The sequence below is a fragment of the Erpetoichthys calabaricus genome, chromosome 1, assembly GCF_900747795.2.
Source record: "Erpetoichthys calabaricus chromosome 1, fErpCal1.3, whole genome shotgun sequence".
Taxonomy (NCBI): Eukaryota; Metazoa; Chordata; class Cladistia; order Polypteriformes; family Polypteridae; genus Erpetoichthys; species Erpetoichthys calabaricus.
Genome location: NC_041394.2, coordinates 64,703,365 through 64,726,804, shown reverse-complemented (window position 1 = coordinate 64,726,804; position 23,440 = coordinate 64,703,365). Strand labels below are relative to the sequence as shown.

The window sequence follows — 23,440 nt, the reverse complement described above, 5'->3', positions numbered from 1 at the left end:
AGTTATTTCTTGAGATTCTTGTGAAGAGTTAATGTAAGTATTTTACAACTTTTCAATAGATGCAATTATGAAGGTGACCATTTGTAATGGCATATTTGCAAACAGAATGTCTTGATTTGCCAGACACACTGCACAGAGTTGTTAGGATTTATGTTTACACTGTCATAGTTATTTCTTGAGATTCTTGTGAAGAGTTAATGTAAGTATTTTACAACTTTTCAATAGATGCAATTATGAAGGTGACCATTGTCAGCTTTTTCCATATTTATGTAAATTTGTGTAAAGACTGCCTTAGGATAACATGCAAACTCCTTAGTGACTGAATTGCAAATCTAAACAGCCTTCATGAAACTGTAAGGTAACTGAGTAAAAATTATTATTTTAAATAGAATGTGTAAGCACCAATTTTCTATCCTCGACTTCGTTCCTGATTTGGCCCAGATGTTCTTAGGACCCCAGTCTTTTAAATTAATGCAATAAAAATTAGCATATTTAAATATAACGTCTTTTTGTTTCACTGGTGTTTTGAGCCTAAGAGTGGGACCAGAAATACCATGTTGTGCAAGAAAATCTCATTTAATAGTTAGTCACTAATAAATATTATAATAATAATTTAAGCCAAAATAAAAATAAACATTAGTTTTACACAGTGCTTAATTTTGTATAAAACATTCATTCTGAGTTCATATTCCAGTGCAGGAAGGAGTTTAGTCATAAGTACAGTTGTTGTCTTTTTTACATATACCTCAAAGAAAACTTGGGTGTACTGTGTCTGTTCAGAAGTGAGATTTGTGACTAGGAACATATGGGCCTGATGTTTAAAAGCACAAGGATGGCATTCTAGTCCACATTATTGATTCACAGTGTGACTCTAAGCAAGCCTTTTCACCTGGCAGTGAAGTTAGAGTAAGCAATTATGTCCCTCTGATTTGTTATTTGCTTGAAGTAAAATATAACTGAAAAGAAAATATACTCTTAACCTGCCATATATTGGATCCTTAGAAATGACACAAAGAAAACTGCAATGTTCAAGACATAGCATAACATTTTGTTTACATTGACTATTGAGATCAAAAGTCTCTTAATTACAAACTAGCTTTTGCAGAAGTTGTGATGCTTCACTATAGTACTACTCTTAAAAGGCTGCATGAGGCATTGTAATTTTTTTTTTAAATGAAAGATTGCCTTCACAGCACATCAGTGCACTAGATAGCAGTACTGATTCCCAGCTTGAGACGGGCATAAAGTTAAAAGTCTGTGTAGATGCTCTCTGTGTATTTTTTTTTCTTATTTTTCCTCCAGACTTTTCCTTCCTTAATCCTTCACGTGAATTTTAGGTGTATTTAGTTAGTTTGTGCTTTGGTATTGGGTGCACTATCTAGAATTGGCTCCCCTTTTGTATCTGTTCTACCAATCACAGTCCTAACTATATTAATCAATTTTAAAACTGGATATGTGATTGCTTGTCACAATGCCAGCTTTGTTGATTGTCAGTGTGTTGAGCATTTGTTTTATTCTAGACTCGTTTCCTTTATGGGACTTGGCTTAATGAAATTGCAGGAAAACACTAAGAAGTCACATTGTACATTTTGGTATGCCTGGAGAGTGCTGCTTATTGCAAATTCTTTTTGTACAAAATAATCACAATCAAAGTGGTGTAGATTATGCTAGTATTTAAAACAAATGTATCTTTAAAATGGCCAGTGTCATTTAGCGTTTTTGTTTTGTGGTTTTGAATTCTTTTATCATGTTAACTCATATATACACTGACAGCTGAAATTGAAATGATTTTCACAATAAGCAATACCCATACCTTGAACTTTTTTTCTAGTAATTATCCAACATCAGTGTATGGTTCTCATCAGTCAGAGACAGTAGTTTTGTCAGATGTTTTAATACATTATGATTTAGGCATTAACAAACTGCAGTAGTACTTTTTGTCAGTTAGCCATATTTTAGTTACCCGCAACAATATGTATTGCTGTATCTAGATTTTAAGCCAATAATGAACACAATAGAGACAAGGTTGATTTTTAATTCCTTTCTATCTTGGTACTAGTCTTGCCTCAACATAGGTCAGCCTTTTTAGCTCACAGCTCTTGTTTGTATTTATGTACAGTAAAAATATGGAGACAATCCCTTTGAAATCTACCTTTTTAACTCCTCAATTCGCATTACTTTTACTGTCTACCGTTGTTGTGAGTTGCATTTTCCTTAATCCTATTATCCTTGGTAATCTTTAATATTTGGGACTGTGAATTTAAGTGTATTGGTTAAAAATGGCAAATTAAAATAGGAATTATTTTAATGGCCATTCCCGTTTAAAAGCCTATATTTTTTGACATGAAGCTCAAACCAGTACAATACCTTTGTAAATTCAGGTTTCATTTCTTACTATTTTCAGAAAGATACATCCATCCATTATCCAACCCACTGAATCCGAGCACAGGGTCACAGGGGTCTGCTGGAGCCAATCCCAGCCAACACAGAGCACAAGGCAGGAACCAATCCCGGGCAGGGTGCCAACCGCCACCGCAGGACACACACAAACACACCCACACACCAAGGCCAATTTAGAATCGCCAATCCACCTAACCTGCATGTCTTTGGACAGTGGGAGGAAACCGGAGGAAACCCACACAGACACGGGGAGAACATGCAAACTCCACGCAGGGAGGACCCGGGAAGCGAACTCGGGTCTCCTAACTGCGAGGCAGCAACGCTGCCACTGTGCCGCCCTTCTAGAAAGATGGTCAATAAAATTATTTGCATAAGATAACTTAGATTCTTTAAGTCAGTGACATGTTTTAATCTTAGTAGTTCTCTTTAATATTTAATGTTTCTGGTTATTTACACACAGTTGTCTTTAATAATTAAAATAGATTGCCTTTTATGGCCAGCTACGTTAATATAAAATAAGATTCAAGTTGCTCACAATCCTTACTGGGATGACGTGCCTTTAATACCTTTTGATGAATATTCTGTATAGCTTAAAGTTTCATTGATGACCATGTTTTACAATGAAAACTTACTAATCTGAACATTGACACAGAATCAAGTAATCAAGGTTTTGAAGAAAATAGATCTTAAAGCTTCTAATGACTAGAATGTAACTTTTATTGGCTGTTGTGGAGCTTCTTTAGCAGCTTTAGAATTCCTTATGATTGGCTTTGATATTTAAGACCTGCCTAAACATATTCATCCCTGGAACTTGGCCTTTTAGCTTAAATGGCCTCTTAAGTCTGCAATAGATAATCAGAATACTGGAAGACAGCGGTGGTTTATTGGGAGATAACATGGGCATCTAAATCTACTGCTGAATGAGACAGTTTTTTTATAGCGTTTCTTTGTTTTACCATTTATAATACAAGTATGATTTCATTTGCATAGTTCTCAATTTGTCAAGTATTTAACATTCAACGACTGTGTTTGGTCACAGTACTTTTGTTTGTTTTGCTACTTGTTTTGCACTGTACTGGACACAAACATGAGTAGTTAATTCAGTTTATTCTTTCATAACACTTTTCATACAATAAATGTGTGTTTCCATTGAGCTCATTCATTTATTAAGTTATTAATTCGTTTATTTATTTGCAGCCAGCAGTTCACCAGTAACCACTACAAAGCTTGTAAACAGTTGGACAGAATGTTTTCCCATCTTTAAAGCACTTTAAGTACCAATGAAGATGTCCCCATATGCAACATGAGTCGTACGTGAACATCATACATGGAGATTTTGTTTTTCTCATTAAAAAAAATGTATTAGTTAAAATTGTTAGCAGTCTTCTCACACGGAACTGTGAGCACATAATTGAACTGGGCAACAGTTTTTCACACTGGAATGAGACAAATAATGGACCTAATAGGTATAGTGCCATTGATTAAGTATGTTCAGATATATCTTTGTAATTTGTATAAGCTTATAACCTTTTGTATAACCCCTGCGTATTTTAACCTTGACTGAATTTGTATTTGTAAGAGGCTCTTTTTTTATTCCTCATTGGATTATGAAGATGGGAGTGTCGAAATGTTTTCTTAAAATACTTAGGCCTGTACTGGGTTAGATTGTGACTTTTCCAAAGTGTATTGTCCCATAGATTATATACATATAATTTAAGAGAAATTCTGACATAAGCACATGAGCTTAAGGAAGGGTTGATGAATATCTAGACATTACTAGGTTTGGAGAAAGCTCAGAATTGATGACTTGGTTATCTGAATAGAACTACAGAAAAAAAGAAGTGTGCACAATTGCATCTGAAACTAATGACCAACAATTTTATTCTATAACTACATATTCTATATTTACATTTAATAATAATAATAATTTATTACATTTATATAACTTGCATCCAAAATACAAATTGGAAGAAAATAGATTATTTTTTCATATTACATATTTTCACTGCCTATCACTTGACATGATTAAATTAGGTTTCTATTAAATGAGTCTCAAAGGTAAAAAATACAATATTGATGAATTAGTGGTGGGTCAAAAAAGAGCTGAAAAGAATCAGGATTTTTAAAAGTGCAGTATTGGTTCTTATTGAAGGAAAACATGTTAATTTTGTCATTTATGTAGAAAACTTCTCTCTACATGTCTTCGGTTACTTCATCCTATCAACTGTCCATATATAAATTTCATTCATATATTGAATTGTAGTAGAAATCTGGATAAGTGAAAACTTGGATATTTTAAAATAAATTCACCTAATTTATGTTCATGACATTTCAAACTAAGAACTTAAATGGCACCTATTGTAATAAAATCCTGCGTAGAAGATAATTTCACACTATTGTCTATTCTCTTTTTCCTCATTTGTTGTTTCCCATTCTTGAATGCTTGCTAAGAATTTACCTAAAGCTGTAAAGCAACGTACCTTTCTTGTATTTCTTTTTCTTTCTTTATCTTCTGTACAGGCCTACAGGAGATCGCTCTCCTGGGATTAACCCTCCTGTTCCTCCCACCAGTAGTGCAGTGTATCGGCTGGATAGAGTGGTGCCATCTGATGCCACAGCCATTCAGCGGGCAATTGCAGAAGTTCAGGCTCGCCATGTCTTACAACTTCCAGGCTGTAAAGGTGTGCAAAATTTAATTTGCAGCCATTTGTCCTTATTTTAAATTGTAAATATTCAAACAGTGAATAAAAAAATCTGTTTTCTTTTCAGATTCAGTGCAACGAAGTTATCCTTATGATCCTAAGTTCTTCAAAAATCAAAAAGTTGGTTTTTACCACATTCAGTCACATTGCAAACCAAAAACGTTGACTGGCAGATGTGAGCTGCTACAGGTAGGAGGCAAAAAACATTGCTTACAAAGGCATTCGTTTGTATCTGTGTGAGCAAAAAACATTGCTTACAAAGGTATTCGTTTGTATCTGTGTGAGCAAATGCTTATTTTCATGACTCTCAAGGTGTACTACACATAAATGAAGAGAAAATTCAAAACCATGTTAAGGGTAACTTTACTTTGCAATTTAGAACACCGCATTATGTGTAAGCCTTTGGAAAAAGTTTAAATGTTTCATCTGTGGATATGTCAGTATTACCTGCTTTAGGCAGTGATTAAATACAACATATCTTAATTTCGATGCCTGTGTTTCTGGAGGGAATGTATTCCTCGGCTTTTCATCACAAGGCATAAAACTTAGATAATAAGCAAGAGGAAATGCTGTGTTGAACATGGTGCAACCTGCAATATCATCCAGCATGACCAGTTTGGCAGTGGGCCAGTGATGGTCTGTAAAGAGTTGCAAAGACCTCCATGTGCTAGGCAATGGTACCCAGATTGTTGTTTGGTATCAGGATGAAATCCTGTAAGCCATTGTCAGATGTACACTTAAACTTATGGGTGCAGTGCAGGGTAGTACCCGGCCTCATGTGGCCAGAGTGTGTAGGCAGTTCCTGGATGATGAAGGCATTGATGCCATTGACGCCATTGACTAGCCTGCATGTTCCCCAGACCCGAATCAAATTGAGAACCACTGGGATGTTATGTATTGATACATCTGATGTTGCCAAGTAGCACCAGACTGTCCAGGAGCTCACTGCTGCCATGATCCAGATCTGGGAGGAGATCCCCCAGGACACCATCCGCCATCTCATCAGGAGCATGCCCAGACGGTGACAGGAGTTCATACAGGCATGTGGGGGCCATACACACAATATTCACACAAGTTGTATCATCCTTTGATTTACATTTTTAACTTTGATTTCCAGTATGATGCTGAATCAAGCCTTCAATGGGTTGATGATTTTGGTTTCCATTGACCGTTGTTGCATCATTTTGTTCTCGAGGAATTACAGTATTACTCAGTAAAGATTTTCCACTTGAATATTTTGTTTATCAAGACCAGATGTGTGATTTAAGTGGTCCCTTAATTTTTTTAAGCAGTGTATAATAATGAAAAGATGGCAGGATAGTGTAACATCATATTATCTATTGTATCAATTGAGTCAATTGAAATTAAGAGATACTAAATTAAAATAATGAAATACATTTACAGTTGTTTGATAGATGTAAACATCCATTAGAAAGAAGACCTCCACAGACCCTCAGATCATGTACACCATGTTATTGTTACACTACCCAACAAACTTCTAACCACACCCTTAAAATTAAAACAAGTCAGAAATGTTACTGATAGCATCAATGACGACATAAAAAGAAATTTTAAAAGGTTCTTTCTTAGCTTGTAGTGCTGAGTTTCTCATCCTTTAAGAGGACTGTATTTTTCTTCTGATTCAATCTTTTACTTAGCACACACATGACTAAAGCAAGCTATCACAATCTCAGGACATCCAGTTAAGCAGATCTTGTCTTTATTAATAAAAAATTGTGCAATTGCTGAGCGCTTTGAGTAGTGAGAAAGCGCTATATAAATGCAAAGAATTATTATTATTGTATATATAGGGGTACAACTACATGCATATTCAAATCTCTTTACAAGATACTGCACTGAGAAAGTTTTTTAAGAATAACATCTTTTACCGTCTAGTACAGTAGTAAGGGCAGTTCTTGTGCTCTCACTTGATTACTGATAAAATTTCCTGGAAAACCTAATAAGAAACCACATTTTCCACTTCATGTACTGGGACATCTATCTTATGGTGACCATTTACAGTGAATGCAAATTCTGTGTAAACTTCCAGGGTGATGTTATTTATTGCAATAGAATTAAACATAAATCAGCAACTTGTTAATCTGTTCTTAGGAATCTTTGGGGTCTCTTCAATCTGCTTTACCAGAAGGTCAGAATAAAGATGCCAGGCTGGTGTTGTCAAAACTAACATCAAGCAAGCTGGAATCCCACAGCTGGAAAACATCAGATAAAGGTTTGTATATGGGATTTTCATTTATTTTTATAATCAAAACTGTTTTGAACTGACATATAAATAGTTTGTTTTATTTTTTTGGCATAATCCATGTTTTCTACCCTTGTTATAACATTCGCAAAGCTTTGTTATGCTTTTCAAATTAAACAGTTTCTCTTATTTATGCAACAACTACTCTTCTTTAGCTGACTAAACATCTTCATCATTGGTTTAACATGCCCCATCAGATTCAGGAGTAAATGACAGACATGTGAGTCAAAGTCTGGAGATTATGACTGGTGTATAATCTCTTAAAATCCACAGTCTTGCAGAGCAGCCTTTGCAATACTTGCAGGGAGAGGTGATCAACAGCTTTCTTAGCTGGTCTTAACTCATTAACAACTACAAATGTCAAAGGAACTTGTCATAATATTGATTATATATGGTCCTTTTGTTGCAGCTTGGATTGCTGCTGGACAGGTGTTGGTGATGCCATTAAGGGACACCTACCATGTTGTCTGTGTGCGGATCCCAGGGCCGTGGCACTGTGATGTAGAAATTGGAACCATCCTTGAGATAATACTTTGAAACTGTGTCCTGAATCTCTGTGGTCATAGAATTCCTGGGCATTTTTCAAAAAGAGTAGAATATTTCTTGACTTTTTGCCAAAATTGCCCATTACATCCTGGTCATTCTGGCCCCCTGATCATCCCATATCCCCTGTTGGCTATCTTACCCCTTTATCACCTAATAGCTAATGTGTTGTGAACGTACTGGTTTAAGAATGGCTGCTGTCACATCATCTAGGTGGATTCTACACATTGGTGGTGGTTGAAGTGGTTCCCCACTGTCTATGTAAAGTGCTTTGAGTAGGTTAGAAAAGTACTATAAAAACGTAACTATTATTATTAAGTAATATTAACTATGTCCTTAACATCATAAAAAATTGTTTACATAACCTTGCTGACACTGGCTTAGACCTTAAATTTATTTGGAGTTATAATAATATCACCGTGCTTCCGCTGTACTAACATGTTGTTTGGACTCTGGGTCATCATGATGACCCAATCTCAAGTTTCATCCTCAGTTATGAAACAATTCTTAATTTTTTACAGCCCAAATTCATTACCCTGGTATTTTTCTTGGAACATTGTATTCTATGTTGCTTAATTTCACAAGACTTGCTTATGTGTAATTTGTTCATGAAGACTAGATTTAGATGAGTCATAAAGATCTCTTTAATATCTTCAGTTTTATAATTTTCTCCATAACTGTTTTCTGTATTAATGGTCATTAAGTGGAATCAACCACAAATGAATCTTGAAACCAATCACTTGACTTATGGAGAGCACTGGTCCTAGTACATGTTGACTAGGAGAGAATGAATTTCTAAAGGCATGGTGTACTCTGTTGTCAGGTTTTTACAAATTCATTGATATGAATTTATTTCATTTTTTTTAGTGCTTGGCATCCATGTTGGTTTGGGTGTAAAATATATGCCATAAATACTAGGAACTTTTTTATTCAACAGTTCAGAATTCTTCTTTCTGGTCAAAACAATGGAGTCATGATGGATGATGTATAAATATACTGATATAAAAACTAGAAAGTATCACCACCACTTTTTTGCTGTTTTTGCAAACATTAATTTGTAGTCATTTTTAATAAACCGTCCCAATAATGACTAAAGTATCAGAATAAATTTACTGCCCTGCATTTTCTAAGGAGTGCTAAGCCAACTCTTGCTTAAGCTCTTGCTTAACGAGTCCTAAACTCATTGTTAATATAATAATTGCAGGATGCTATCCGAATGCAATTAAAAGAACTGAATTGCCACTGTTTTTTATTAATATCATATCTCATATGACCATTGAATGAAATGTAAGCCTTACATCTCAGTTATTTATGATTAATTAGGGAATATCTTCCCAAATTAATTGCAAAAATATTTTTGTAATATACTCTTTTCTGCTCTATTTAAATTTCTACACAATATAACCAGGTCATGATGGCCTTTTACATTTATAGCATACTGATATTCAAAATAGTCATCAGAAAATGATGCGAGTCTCATGGCTTAATTTCTGCCAGAGTAGCTACAGAGCACATCTTGGTACTGTCTGCTGATAATTTATAAGTTGGAGATATTGCATTCAACCCTCATACAATGAAGTAATACATACATACAGTATGATAGTGATGAAATTTTCTGGGTTTGTGTTCATTAAGTAATAACTATGTAGGGCCCTGCTTTTGTAAACTGGCCCCCTGTGCACAGTATGTAAATTTTTATTTTTATTATGCTCTTATTTTCCATGTTTCAAGGGGCCTCAGTTGTGACCTCTACTGCCATAATGGATCCTTGGCTTAAGCCCCTGGACATGTTTGAGGATAGTATTGAGGTAGGCATTGTTTTGACTGGTACATAAGTGTAAAATTTGACTTCTCATGTTTTTAGAGACTTGAAGGGCTCTGTACACTAAAGCAAGTTTCTTAATTCACTGAAGTCCCTGTGTTCAAAAATTAAATACACTTTTTAATAAGCAGCTGTGCATCATTTACCAATTTTGAAAACAGTTTGTTTCCTATAGTTACTAATCACTCTGTAATGTCTGCTTTGGTGAGATTCTTACCAATCTTCAGTTGGGGGGTTTGTTGGCTGTCTTGTATGAACAAACTGGTTATTTATTTGGTTGATTTTTTTAACCTTGACTCTACCATTACACAGCACCCAGTTTATTCATTGTAATCCATTGTATGGTAAATGTGTTTTAATATTAAGGATTATTGTCATATAGCAAGATCCATTTTTGTCTCATAATAAAGAACCAGCTGTTATTGTGCTGAATGTTTTGGTGTATGGCTCGAAGTTCACATTTCTCTCGGTGGCACTGAATCTTCCAACTTTATAAAAGTTGGCTGATGGTTTTTCAGAACCTTTTTGTGGCCGATTGATGGTCGCCTTCCATATTCTCTCCGAAGTTCTCCCACATCCACGTTTTGCTTCTCAGAGCTCCAGTGCTACAACCATTTTGGCCTGTTGGTACCTCTCTGCTTTTTTGGGAATTTCCCGTGCTAAACGTATATGGAAGCGCCTCCTTTCTAGCCTGATGACATCCCTCACCACTGGTGTCCACCATTGGGTCCTTGGGTTTGCACATCAAGAGACATCTATTTCCTGCAGGCTGCAGTTCTTGACAGCTGCTTCCACATTGGAAGCTTGGAGCAAGGCTCATTCAGACTCTATCACCAGCCTCCCCTGGGATGCGGGAAAAGTACTTTCAGAGGTTGTAGTTGTAAGTCTTCTGAACAGAGATCTCCCCTAGGCATTCCTAGTCCACCCTAATTTGAGCTTTCCCAGTCTGTCCAGATGCCTCCCCCAGAGTGTCCAGATCATACAGCCATAAATCTGATGTTATTATCATAGATCTTTTGCATAAGGTACTCAGGTACCAAGTACACTTATGAGCCACCTTATGTTCAAACACGATGTTTGTTATGGAGAAACCACGCCAAGCACAGAAGTCCAATAACAAAACACATCTTAGGGTTTAGATCAGGGAGACAGTTCTTCTCCAGTCACGCCTTTCCCGATGTCTCCCTCGTTACCCCCTGACATTGGTGCATAACCACATATGGCAGGGTCTCAGTAAGAAGCCCACTACCACCCAACACCTTTCTCTGGGCAACTCCAGTGTAAAGGAGAGTCCTGCCTCTTCCAAGGGGTTTTTTTTCCAGAATCCAGCAAATAGGTGGACTTGAGCCCAAACATATGTAGTTGGTAGAACTCCAGCTTCTTCCTCCCCACTAAGAGAGGTGACATTCCAAGTCCTGAAAGCCACTTTTGTGTGTCTGGGTTCCAGTCCACCCAGGACTTTTCCTTCAACCGCCACTCAATTCACATTGCACCCGACCATAATTTCCTCCTGCAGATAGTGGATCCACAAGACAGCAGTCCCATGTTCTGATATTGGGCTGTGCCCAACTAGCTTCCTGGCACTCTCCCCAGGCCTGGCTCCAGGAGAAGGCACCTGTAATTCCATACCGAGTGGGGAACTTTTAAATTTTTTTTATTTGTGGATATGCTTCATTAGGGGCTGTGATTCATTCTTTGTCTAACCCTTCACCTGGCACCAATTTGCCTTGGGAGGACCTACGAAGAGCTTCTGCTCCAGACACCACACAGAAGCTCTCAGGGTCACACAAACCTTTCATTGCAAATTTTTTAGACTGATTCCATCATTATTCCAACATCATAAGGCTGTTAAACTGCAATTGCTTTGTCCTGGGTATAATGTTTTTCTGCATCCAGCCCTGCAAACAAGTTCTCCAACTTGCAAAGTGTCAAATACTGGAGTTTGTCACACTTACCAGGTATATGATTATTTTATCTTTTATTGGTCTCTGCAGGTAAGCCAGTCAGACAGTGGTGTTGACATTGGCAGTGATGTCACAGATTGTTCAAGTAGCTCGAGCCAGAGAGGATCGCCTCATTGTAGTGTGGCACCTCACCTCTCTGTTGTTGACAATGGTGGAAATTCATCTACTGGTGAGCATTTGTCTCTAAAGGAAAGGCAGAAGCCAAACAGTCTACAGCCTGGAACACCGGTGAGCAGAACACTGTGGTATCTATCAACATGTGTTATTTATCACATATCTTATTAGGATAGATGGGTTTATATTTTGTGATTATCAGTGGTTTAAAGTCTTGATTTTTTAATTTGATGATCAGATATGTACTTGAACTTGTATAAATATACACTGTTTCATTCTTTATAGAATATTAAATATTCTTTAATAATTTGTACTCCATTATATGAAAGTCCACACTTGTTCCTGAGAACTCAGTAACAGAAAATTACCATATACTGATAAATTTATTTTTTGCATTACTGTTGCATGAGTATGGTGATCATGAAATTAAACACTGTTAAACTATAGTACTATACATTTTCCTGCTTTCTTTATTGTGTTTGCAATTCTAGATTCAACCGGAACATTATGGACCTGTCACAAATCATCACCAATTTCAAAGTCAGTCTCCAGGAACTTCAACAAGTTTATCTCCTTATGAACCCTCCATGCATCTAAACGCTGCTTATCCTACTCCTTCACATGATTTTCGGTATGATATATGTCACAGTTATGAGCCTAATTCCAATTTGTATTTGCTAAGATTATTAGTGACAAGTCAACAAATCAACAAATTTATGTCCAGTTGTGCTCACAGACGTTGTTGAGAGAAAGCCACTTAGTAGGAAATGCCACATCACATGCTAAGCCTTGCTGTATCAGCAGTTTCTTGTGAGAGATTTCCTTTAGTGCAGAGGTAGGACTGACAACTTGTAATCCTAATATGTTGATTTTGTATTCCACCTGTGTCATCTTAGGCTTGTGGGGCAGTTAAGGAAGTGTTTCTGTGCTTCTCCTAAGTAAATTTCAGCCTCTCCCAAAGCAAATTTAATTTCTACTTGTGAGAAGAAAATAGCATTTGGGCAGCTTAAAGGCTAGTGCAGAGTTTGACTGTAATTGTAGATGCACATCAGTGTCAACCTTGTCATCAAGAGTACATCGATCAGCCTTAACAGTCTCTGGGAGTGGAAAAAATGGCCAGAGCATATTTACTTACATCAAGCAGTGGTGTCATGCAAAGTTATTTCTGGCGCTGTTGCCCTTCTCTTTTTTGACTGCTGCCCTGTAGCTTAACACCTTTTCTCTGTTACACCAGTCACAAAGACATGTTAACTGCTTTAAACAGGTCATCTATCAAGTGCAAAACCTAGTATGACTAGGCACACATTGATTTGAGAGGAAAAAATAATATTTTTAGAACACACCAAGATTAGTGTTTTGTATTATGTAATACAGTGCTTCAAATAATGGCTTCACATATCTGTAAAAAAGTTCAGTCATATTACATCATGTTGAGTGCATCCTTTTTTTTTTTAGTCCAAGCATGTTCCATTGTTTGCTTAATTTATTTGATATTTAAATCAATATTTTACAAAAATTGGAGTACTACTTCTGGAGCAATTATTTTTTAATTACCTTATGAATATAATATATTGAAGAGATGAGTCCAAGTGAAGCACTATGTGGATACTACAGACTGAAATTGCCATTTCCCAAAAGTAGGTATGATTGTGTCAGTGAGCACTGGTAGCATTTCATTCACAATATTTGAAAACTGCTTTTAAAATTCAAACTTATCTCTCTTTTATACGTATATGGTAGGGGAGTTTAAGAGCTACTGTGGACTGGTAGAGAAAAATCTAATTGGAAGTTTATTATAACGGTTTAAATTATTCATAATTTTCTCTTCTGTTTATCCAGTGATTTTTAATAAACTACTTTCTCCTCTTAGAGCAGAGGAATTAATGTATCTTTTAATTTGAACTTAATAATTGTCAAGGATTTACAGACAGTATGTTTTCAGTTGTTTTCAGAATTGCTTTTGCTTAGTTGTTTGATACATTATATTTATGTGTGTATACTGTTAACATTCTTGATATCCTTCAGCCATTATTAAAATACAGAAGAAGTAAACATATTTGTTAAAGAACTGCTTCACTGATTCACTGATCAGCATTGTTGTGTTGATCAGTGTTTATTACTTAAAGTCAAACTTCTTGCAAAGCAGTAGAATTTTCATGTAATATGAGAACATGTTTTAGTCATGAAGCTACAGTTGTTTAATTTACTAGAATGTTTAATAGCTGAGTTGTTCCAGTTTCCCATCCAGGCACTTTTTAAAAGCTGACACCTATGTTTTTCAATATATATTACTTATTCAACAGACCTTAAATGCTGAACACTCATAATTTTAACCTTCAAGCCTAAAGAATTCCATCTATCAATGATTTTAGTATCATAAAAGTACACTTCCACATGTTGGTTTACTACTTGACAGCAAGGTTGTCCTCAATTCAAGTAATTTTACCTTATGTTATACTTGTCAATTTGGCAGAACTTGTTTTCAAACTTGGTACCTCTTTTTCTTGTAGAGCTCCACAGCACTACATTCAGCCAGCTGTCAGCCTTTCTCCATCCGTAAAAGGAAGCCAGTATGCAATGAATAGTGTTGCATCACATTCTTCTGTCAGTCCTGCTACTCAAATGAAGAATGATCACTTTTTGCATCCAGGACCTAATTCTCTTACTCCAGTTCTTTGCTCAAGCCCCACACCTCCAGTCAAAACCAGTGGGTACACTCTGGGCACATTGACCCACTTCCCTACAGAGATGACCAAAGCTATGTCCTATTCTGGAACTGGCTATATGTACACCCCACAGCTCTGTAGAAGTTCTTCTATGGTTGATGCTCGTCTTATGCAGGTAAGACTTTATGGTGTTTTTTTTTAACCCCGCCTACAAATCTCCCACCCCCCACCACAGCAAAGTGTTTACTTTTCAGTGTAAGCCAAGACTGGAGTGCTTCACATGTTAATGTTCAGCTTTTTGGTCACAGTTTATTTCAGGTACACATTATCAGCAGCTGTTGGCAATGTGCATTTTTTAAAGCCTTTTTAACATGATGTGAACCAATGAAAATTAAGAGTAACATATTACAGGTCCTTATTTTTTTAATGATAACAATGCTAATCTTATTAACTGTGCTGTTAAAGGCTTCTTGATAATAGATATCTAAACTACAATCTGATATTTTTTTGCCTTAAGTCATTTTATCTAGTCTCCATTCATTTCCACTTGACAAGTTTTATTTTTTTGTAATGGTTGTGGACCTATATGTTATATATCATTTATTCAGTTTTTCGTATTTCCTGTATCTTGGTATGTTTTCAGCAAAGTTTTCAAAATTTCTGTCATTTCTTTATACTTTACATGCTGAAACTGTAAATAATGTTATGAAAACTGTAGTCATTCTGATTTTGCTTCAGGTCCTGGTTCCCATGCTAGAGTGCCCTATGGCAGCATATGGTGCACCCACTCTGCCGTCTTCATTTAATTCACATAGCCCCTTGACATCTTCGCCTCATGGAGTACCACAGGTATTTCTTCCAAGTATCTTTTTTTAATCAAATTCCATCATTCTCTCGTCACCTTTGCACTTCATAGAACACTGCTGTCATTTAGTGTGATAATTTTGAAGCAGTCTGGTTTATACAGTTTCACCAGGTTTCCTTAATAGTTTGGTATTGCTATCTGCTGTTCCGAAGAAGAAGTTTGTGATTGTGTAAAACATAGACTCCCTGTGAAATTGAATGTGACTTAGTTTGGGGAATAATATTTTAATAAAGAAGCAGCACAGGTTTTTATTCATGTTAAATATATTCAGTACTTGTTGAACAATAATTCTACAGTCCAATATGGCTGTGATTAGAGTAAGTTATAGGGTTGTGTCTTTCAAGTATGTCGACTTCCCTAGTATTTTCAGTTAATGTAACATATAAAGATGCTTATTATTAAGTTCATCTTAAATGAAAGTTTTGCAGTGACAGACATTTAAAGTTTGCAGAAATTAACTCTGGCATTCCAGATTTTATGTGATTCCATACTTAAACTTCAGTACAACCACTAATATCAGTTCGGTTTATTACCAGGGTTGTGGATGTGGAAACATGAGATGCAGTTATTGAGTTGGCATCTAGCCCAGGTGATCTAAATGCAATGTTCTTCATATAGCTGAAAAGCACACAAGCTTGCCAAGTATGGTTCTCTGAATATTACACCATATTTTTGTGTTATCCAATGTTATTTTTAAACATTTTCATACAGTGATATTCTACCATTTTTTGTTTATTAATCCCTTTAACTGGAAGCAGAATGGAATTAAGGAAAATGAAAATGTAAATAAGTTATTTTCACAGAGTCTTGATGGTGATATATTTGGTAAGGAACTGTACCCTACCCCGATCTTCATGTAACATGGTGCTCATCATAATGAATTGCTTCACAACTAAACATAAAGCTCTTTATCAACAAAATTTTGCCGTCTGTATGGAAAAAATTAAGCAAGACCTAGATAGATGGTCAACCCTTCATCTCACTCTAGCCGGAAGAATTAACGTTGTTAAGATGACTATCCTTCCTAAACTTCTTTTTTTATTTCAAAACATTCCAATATATATCAATTAATCATTTTTTAAACAGATTCAACAATAACCTCATTCATTTGGAACTCAAAACACCCACGTATCCAAAGAGCAACCCTACAAAGACCTCAGGCAGAAGGTGGCATGGCTTTACCTAATTTTCAGTTTTATTACTGGGCAGCAAACATACAAGCCATAAAAACCTGGACACAAATTAATGAACATACACAGGCTTGGTCCGCAGTGGAAGTAAAATCCTGTAGTACTTCTTTATACTCCCTGCTCTGCTCTCCAATAAATGCAAGTTATCGCAAATATACTTATAACCCAATTGTGCTTTACTCACTTAGAATATGGAACCAAATTAGAAAGCATTTTAAGATGGAAATGAATTGCAGACGCATTTCCACTTAACTTGTATTTGAATTTGTATTTACATTCATTGTGTCTGAGATAGGCTGTAACATGACAAATTGGGTTTACATAATGAATGAAGGCATTTGTATTTGTGATGATGTTGCAACAACAATTTGAAAAATAATTCATACTAGTCTAAAACAACTTATTTTGTGTGTTTCTCTTAACTAGTTGAATAATTTATTAATGTCATTTTCATATTCTTTATTATTATTTCTATCTATAGCTTTCTGCTGTGGAGTTAAACTCTCTTCAGATGCCCAGACGGCAGGCACCATTTCCCCAGCTGTTTGGGCGAATTTACAATGCTGCTCCTCTCGCTCCCTCAATGGTGAGTTTTCTCTCTGAATTATCCAGCCGGTGTTTTTCTAGACCGCTTATCCAGTTCAGGTTCATGGGATAAGAGCTTATTCTGGTAACACCAGTCTGTTGCAGGGCCAGTTACACACATACTCGCTTGCATGGGGCCAACTTAGAATCTTTCATTAACCTGAAACATATAAAAGTGCACAAAGGATAATGAAATTCACTGAAAGAGCTTGCATTGTTTTGCCTGCATAAACAATATATTGTCAACTAGAGTAAACCCAGGCCAATGGCGAAAGTTAGGAAAAACGACTACTGTTCTGCATTTTTGCTTTTCTGCCTTCAAATATATTTTTTGCTTATTTTAGTCTTTTTCTCTCTCTCTGTAAATATTTAAAGAATGGCTCAATATTAGTGACAATAAAGTAGTAGTTGAAAATGGGAAAACTAGTATTCTTTTTTTTTTTTTTTTGCCACAGCCTACAAACAGGAAATTCAGTGTCATCCAGGACATGATTTAGGCCCAAATTCAAATTAAGAAGTGTAGTTCCATTAAACTATACTAGTAACCTTTACTGGACCTAAAAATAAAAGTACCACAGTGTGTTGTGACAGTAATGAGGTGTACGGGTGCTGGTCATAAAATTAGAATATCATGACAAAGTTGATTTATTTCAGTAATTCCATTCAAAAAGTGAAACTTGTATATTAGATTCATTCATTACACACAGACTGATGTATTTCAAATGTTTATTTCTTTTAATGTTGATGATTATAACTGACAACTAATGAAAGTCCCAAATTCAGTATCTCGGAAAATTAGAATATCAATTAAGACCAATGCAAAAAAAGGATTTTTAGAAATGTTGGCCAACTGAAAGGTATGAACATGAAAAGTATGAGCATTTACAGCACTCAATATTTAGTTGGGGCTCCTTTGGCCTGGATTACTGCAGCAATGCGGCGTGGCATGGAGTCGATCAGTCTGTGGCACTGCTCAGGTGTTATGAGAGCCCATGTTGCTCTGATAGTGGCCTTCAGCTCTTCTGAATTGTTGGGTCTGGCATATTGCATCTTCCTCTTCACAATACCCCACAGATTTTCTATGGGGTTACGGTCAGGCGAGTTTGCTGGCCAATCAAGAACAGGGATACCATGGTCCTTAAACCAGGTACTGGTAGCTTTGGCACTGTGTGCAGGTGCCAGGTCCTGTTGGAAAATGAAATCTGCATCTCCATAAAGTTTGTCAGCAGCAGGAAGCATGAAGTGCTCTAAAACTTCCTGGTAGACGGCTGCGTTGACCTTGGACCTCAGAAAACACAATGGACCAACACCAGCAGATGACATGGCACCCCAAACCATCACTGACTGTGGAAACTTTACACTGGACCTCACGCAACGTGGATTATGTGCCTCTCCTCTCTTCCTCCAGACTCTGGGACCTTGATTTCCAAAGGAAATGCAAAATTTACTTTCATCAGAGAACATAACTTTGGACCACTCAGCAGCAGTCCAGTCCTTTTTGTCTTTAGCCCAGGTGAGATGCTTCTGACGCTGTCTCTTGTTCAAGAGTGGCTTGACACAAGGAATGCGACAGCTGAAACCCATGTCTTGCATACGTCTGTGCGTGGTGGTTCTTGAAGCACTGACTCCAGCCGCAGTCCATCTCTTTGTGAATCTCCCCCACATTTTTGAATAGGTTTTGTTTCACAATCCTCTCCAGGGTGCGGTTATCCCTATTGCTTGTACACTTTTTTGTACCACATCTTGTCCTTCCCTTCGCCTCTCTATTAATGTGCTTGGACACAGAGCTCTGTGAACAGCCAGCCTCTTTAGCAATGACCTTTTGTGTCTTGCCCTCCTCGTGCAAGGTGTCAATGGTCGTCTTTTGGACAACTGTCAAGTCAGCAGTCTTCCCCATGATTGTGTAGCCTACAGAACTAGACTGAGAGACCATTTAAAGGCTTTTGCAGGTGTTTTGAGTTAATTAGCTGATTAGAGTGTGGCACCAGGTGTCTTCAATATTGAACTTTTTCACAATATTCTAATTTTCCGAGATACTGAATTTCGAACTTTCATTAGTTGTCAGTTATAATCATCAACATTAAAAGAAATAAACATTTGATTAAACATCAGTCTGTGTGTAATGAATGAATCTAATATACAAGTTTCACTTTTTGAATGGAATTACTGAAATAAATCAACTTTGTCATGATATTTTAATTTTATGACCAGCACCTGTATATTGTGTTAAACAAACAACAGCAATGAAAGAAGATGTGTTTGCTCTTGATTCTGTCACTGTGTAAAGTGACAGAAGGAAGTTCACCATATTGAAAACTACAAACCTGCTTTTTTAGCCTTTTGTGGAAGTACTGTACAGTGGAACCTCGGTTCACGACCATAATTCGTTCCAAACCTCTGGTCGTAAACCAATTTGGTCGTGAACCGAAGCAATTTCCCCCATAGGATTGTATGTAAATACAATTAATCCATTCCAGACCGTACAAACTGTATGTAAATATATTTTTTTAAAGATTTTTAAGCACAAATATAGTTAATTACACCATAGAATGCACAGTGTAATAGTAAACTAATGTAAAAACATTGAATAACACTGACACAAACACCCAGGCTCCCTGCTCAGCTGCACGCGAGCCCTCTCTCTCTCTCTCTCTCTCTCTCTCTCTCTCTCTCTCTCTCTCTCTCTCTCTCTCTCAGCAGCACGCGAGCCCCCTCTCTCTCTGTAACATTGCAGCAGTTCGCGCTATAGCCTTACAATCCGATCACTGTATAAACACTTTTTTTTAAATGAGTTTTAAGCACAGGGGGGAAAAAAGGAACATTTGAACAAATCCAAACTTTATTTAAAAACCAACCAAGAAAGTAACATTACAGGAGTTCATGCTTAATAGCATTACAACCCGATCGCTGTAAACACTCTTTTTAAATGAGTTTTAAGCACAGGAAAAAAAATGAATATTTGAAAAAAGAGAAAAGTAACATTGCAACACTTTCTTCTCACCTCTCTTCACTTGCTTAGAAGCCATAGTTAACTGCAAAAGCACACAAAATACTGTAGAGCACAAAGAATTAACAGGTAAAGCACGCACGTCTGACTGAGAACAATAAACAAGGAGAGGCTGAACACGTGCTTAAATACAGTAATCGGCGCGTATGAACCGGAAGGGAAATCAAATAGAGCACAAAGAGTTCACAGTGAAAGCACGTACGTCTGACAGAGAACAATGCAACACGTGCGGAAATCATCGGCGCGCACAAACCGAAAGGGAAACTGGCTTGTTCGTATACCGAGTGTGTGGTCATAAACAGAGGCAAAAGTTTGGCAAACGTTTTGGTCGTAAACCGAGTTGTACGTGTACTGAGACGTTCGTGAACCGAGGTTCCACTGTATGTCTTTTTCCAAAGTCAAATAACAGCATCAGTTTGTGATCATTTTTAAGGCATATTTATGGGGTTTACCTTCATAGCTGTCTAGACTGGAGCATTTAACGTTGTGCATTAATTTTGTAGCACTTTTTATTTTCAGTGTTAATTGCTGATTCAATATGGTGCTTGGTTTGTTGAGATTTCACTACTTTTAGATAAACAGTTTAATTGTGCTTACTATTATTGGATTGAAATGTTCACATAATTGCATAACTTTATAAAATTTTATGGGTTTATCAGTTACTTTTTTTTTTTTTTTTAAGATTACTTTCTGTTCTTTTCCAACAGGCAGTAGCAGAGACAAATTCACGACAGGTGGTTCGAAGATCTCTTGATCAACAGATGAATCAAAGTAACATAGACGGAGAAAGAGCGTCTCATGTGGCCAGAGACTGGCAGTCCATGCTAGGAGTCCATTCAAAATCTGAGACTCCACCTCCTCAAAAACAGAACTAGTTATTCACCAAATGTTGGATGACTAATAGATAAGTAGACTGAAATGCAGGTTAACATTAAGGGATGAAAAATTGTGCACCCTCTGTGAGACCTACTTATAGGTCTGTGATAACTGACTTAAATAAGTAATGAGAATAAGATGGACAGAAGGGGAAGCCGAATTCCCTAAATTTATACGCAGACCCAAAGATGAGCACTAACAAAAGATTTTTATTGTTTGAACAAAAATTAAATATAACCATAGATGTTGCAGTCAACGTATCCTGGCGTTTTACTAGCTGATCCAAATTGTGTATGTTTAATAAGAAAGAGGCTTTATTTGTGATATGTAATGTTACAGGGAGAAAACCATTCTCGATACTTATGGAATGAATCTTTTTTTTTTTCTTTTGTTTTTGTCAACCCCCCCAAATTTACAGTTAAAACTCACGAGTGACAAAAAACTCTAAATTCAATGACATGTCCATAATGCAACTTTTCTATAAAGTACAATGACCTGTTAGTAATGCAGATGCAGTAGATAACTGGATCTGCTACCATCTTTCACATTTTAAATGATATAGCACTAGGTGAGACTGAAGCTCTATTGCAAGAAATCCAGTCTCCTAACCTTTGTATACCAGTTGCTCACTCCATCTGAAAATAATAAAAATGAAGAAGCAGTGGAGGTGTGGGTGCGGATGTTTGTGTGTATGCCGTGCAGATGTATGTAAGAATGTAAATATCTCTCCCCTCGGATGTATCTTGAAAAACACTCATCAAAAAAGCATGTACACAAGCTTTTTGGAAGAATGTGGGAATCAGGACCATCGCGTGTGTGTGTGTGCATTCTGGTGTATGCAACACCTGCTGGGGTATTTTGTTATGGTTTTGTCTTTTCATAAAGTTCACTAGTGTATGAAGCTTGATGAAGCTTTGCAGGAGTGTTTGTCGTCTTGCATTTTTCTTTGCAATGCATATGTGGGTCCCAGTAATGATGAACTGTAGATTCTCGATTACTGCCGACATAGGCCATAGGAAAGCCAACATAAAAAGTAAATATAGTAACATTTGCTAGAACTAGTTACTGCAAATATTATGAATATGTACTACAGGCGTAATCCATTTTAAAGATTGGGACATATTGTTTCTAACAGATTATTCCTGCAGAGTTCCATCACATAAGAATGTAAATTTATTGGGAGCAGTCTGCCTCCAAAGCTGAATTATTTGTCTTAATTGCTTATCTTAAATATGAAGAAACTTTGACAAAGTGAAATAAGGAGCATTGATGATTTACAGTTTACGTGTATATCTTTTTCCATAAAGCTTCATTTGCTTTTCAGACTTCTCAGTTTGTTTTTTTTTTATTTTGCTTTTTTTGGTAAACAAAGTCACTGATGCAAGATTTCATGGCTACATGCATCTAACATAAGCTTCCCAGACAACTCACCTTGATTGTGTTTTATTTATGAACCATATTGTTTTCACTATGTTTTTTCATTAATGCTAATTCACACCAGATCTCTTAAAGATTACTGGGCACTCCCTCCCCCATTCAAATATAATTAAACTGACTAAAAACATTTTTTTTAGTTTTGTTTTTGTTTACCAAGTTAGAAAACTGTGAATGTAGTTGCAGCTGTTTTGTGCTTTCTTCCATGATTGATTAAAGTGTATCCCATAACTACTATCCCATTAAGTTCAGTGTTCATAACATTTTTTTATATTGCAAAAAGCTCATTAATAATGCACTCTCCATTTGCATGTTCTTGACAGTTGTCTAGAATGACAACTGCTTAGAGTTGAGTCTATAGGGATTGAAAATTCTGTTGCTAAACTGTTTAAAGTGGAAACTCTCAATGCAAGCAAGTGTCCAAATTAAAAATATTTGGGGAGGAAAGTAAGTGGAATATTACACCAAAGTATTTCCATAAATAAATGAATATACAGAAATGTCTGAGTCTATTGAGTCTGACACAGGACTTGCATTTAAGACAGACACGTGTCTAGTAGCATTGCTATTGTTCACTGAAGATTAATCACTTGAAGGGTGCATTCACCACAACGTGCAATTCTTTTAATCATTACTAGTCAGCATGGTGGATAGAACCCACAGAGAAGGCTGCATTAATGCAATGTTTATTTTATTTTTGTCGCATTAAGAAACACCTGGTTTTGAGACAAGATGTGTAAAGTTGGTGAACAAGCATTCGATTAAACACTTGAACTTTTTGATCTCCCTAAGTTGTCACTGAGTTATTGGTCAAAATGGAATCGAAGAGTTAATGCACGGTATTGCTGAGACCTGTCAAATAAGTTTTGTTTTTCTTCTTCTTGAGTGGGGGCTATATTTTGAGTGTCAATTTTGTACAGTATACTGAGTTATGGTCCACTGCTGTACGCTAGTACTGTATGTGAAAACTGAATGCAAAATTTGAAATAAATATAAAAGTCAATATTAA

The 23,440-nt window shown here is 36.4% G+C and overlaps 1 protein-coding gene across 3 annotated transcripts in view; it reads left to right on the top strand.

Annotated features, from left to right (window-relative positions):
- prrc2a (proline-rich coiled-coil 2A) overlaps nt 1-23,440 on the top strand; it is a 191,059-nt gene extending 167,619 nt beyond the window's left edge. For 2 of the 3 annotated variants that reach the window (XM_051919972.1, XM_051919969.1), the window contains exons 17-26: nt 4,921-5,081; nt 5,170-5,291; nt 7,215-7,335; nt 9,640-9,716; nt 11,725-11,922; nt 12,300-12,439; nt 14,319-14,649; nt 15,213-15,323; nt 17,011-17,115; nt 20,829-23,440. In XM_051919972.1, the coding sequence (XP_051775932.1) occupies nt 4,921-5,081; nt 5,170-5,291; nt 7,215-7,335; nt 9,640-9,716; nt 11,725-11,922; nt 12,300-12,439; nt 14,319-14,649; nt 15,213-15,323; nt 17,011-17,115; nt 20,829-20,996 (1,534 nt within the window). In that variant the 3' untranslated portion in view covers nt 20,997-23,440. Of the gene's footprint in view, nt 1-4,920; nt 5,082-5,169; nt 5,292-7,214; nt 7,336-9,639; nt 9,717-11,724; nt 11,940-12,299; nt 12,440-14,318; nt 14,650-15,212; nt 15,324-17,010; nt 17,116-20,828 lie in introns of those variants that run through there. The other variant, XM_051919979.1, reaches the window with a different exon arrangement.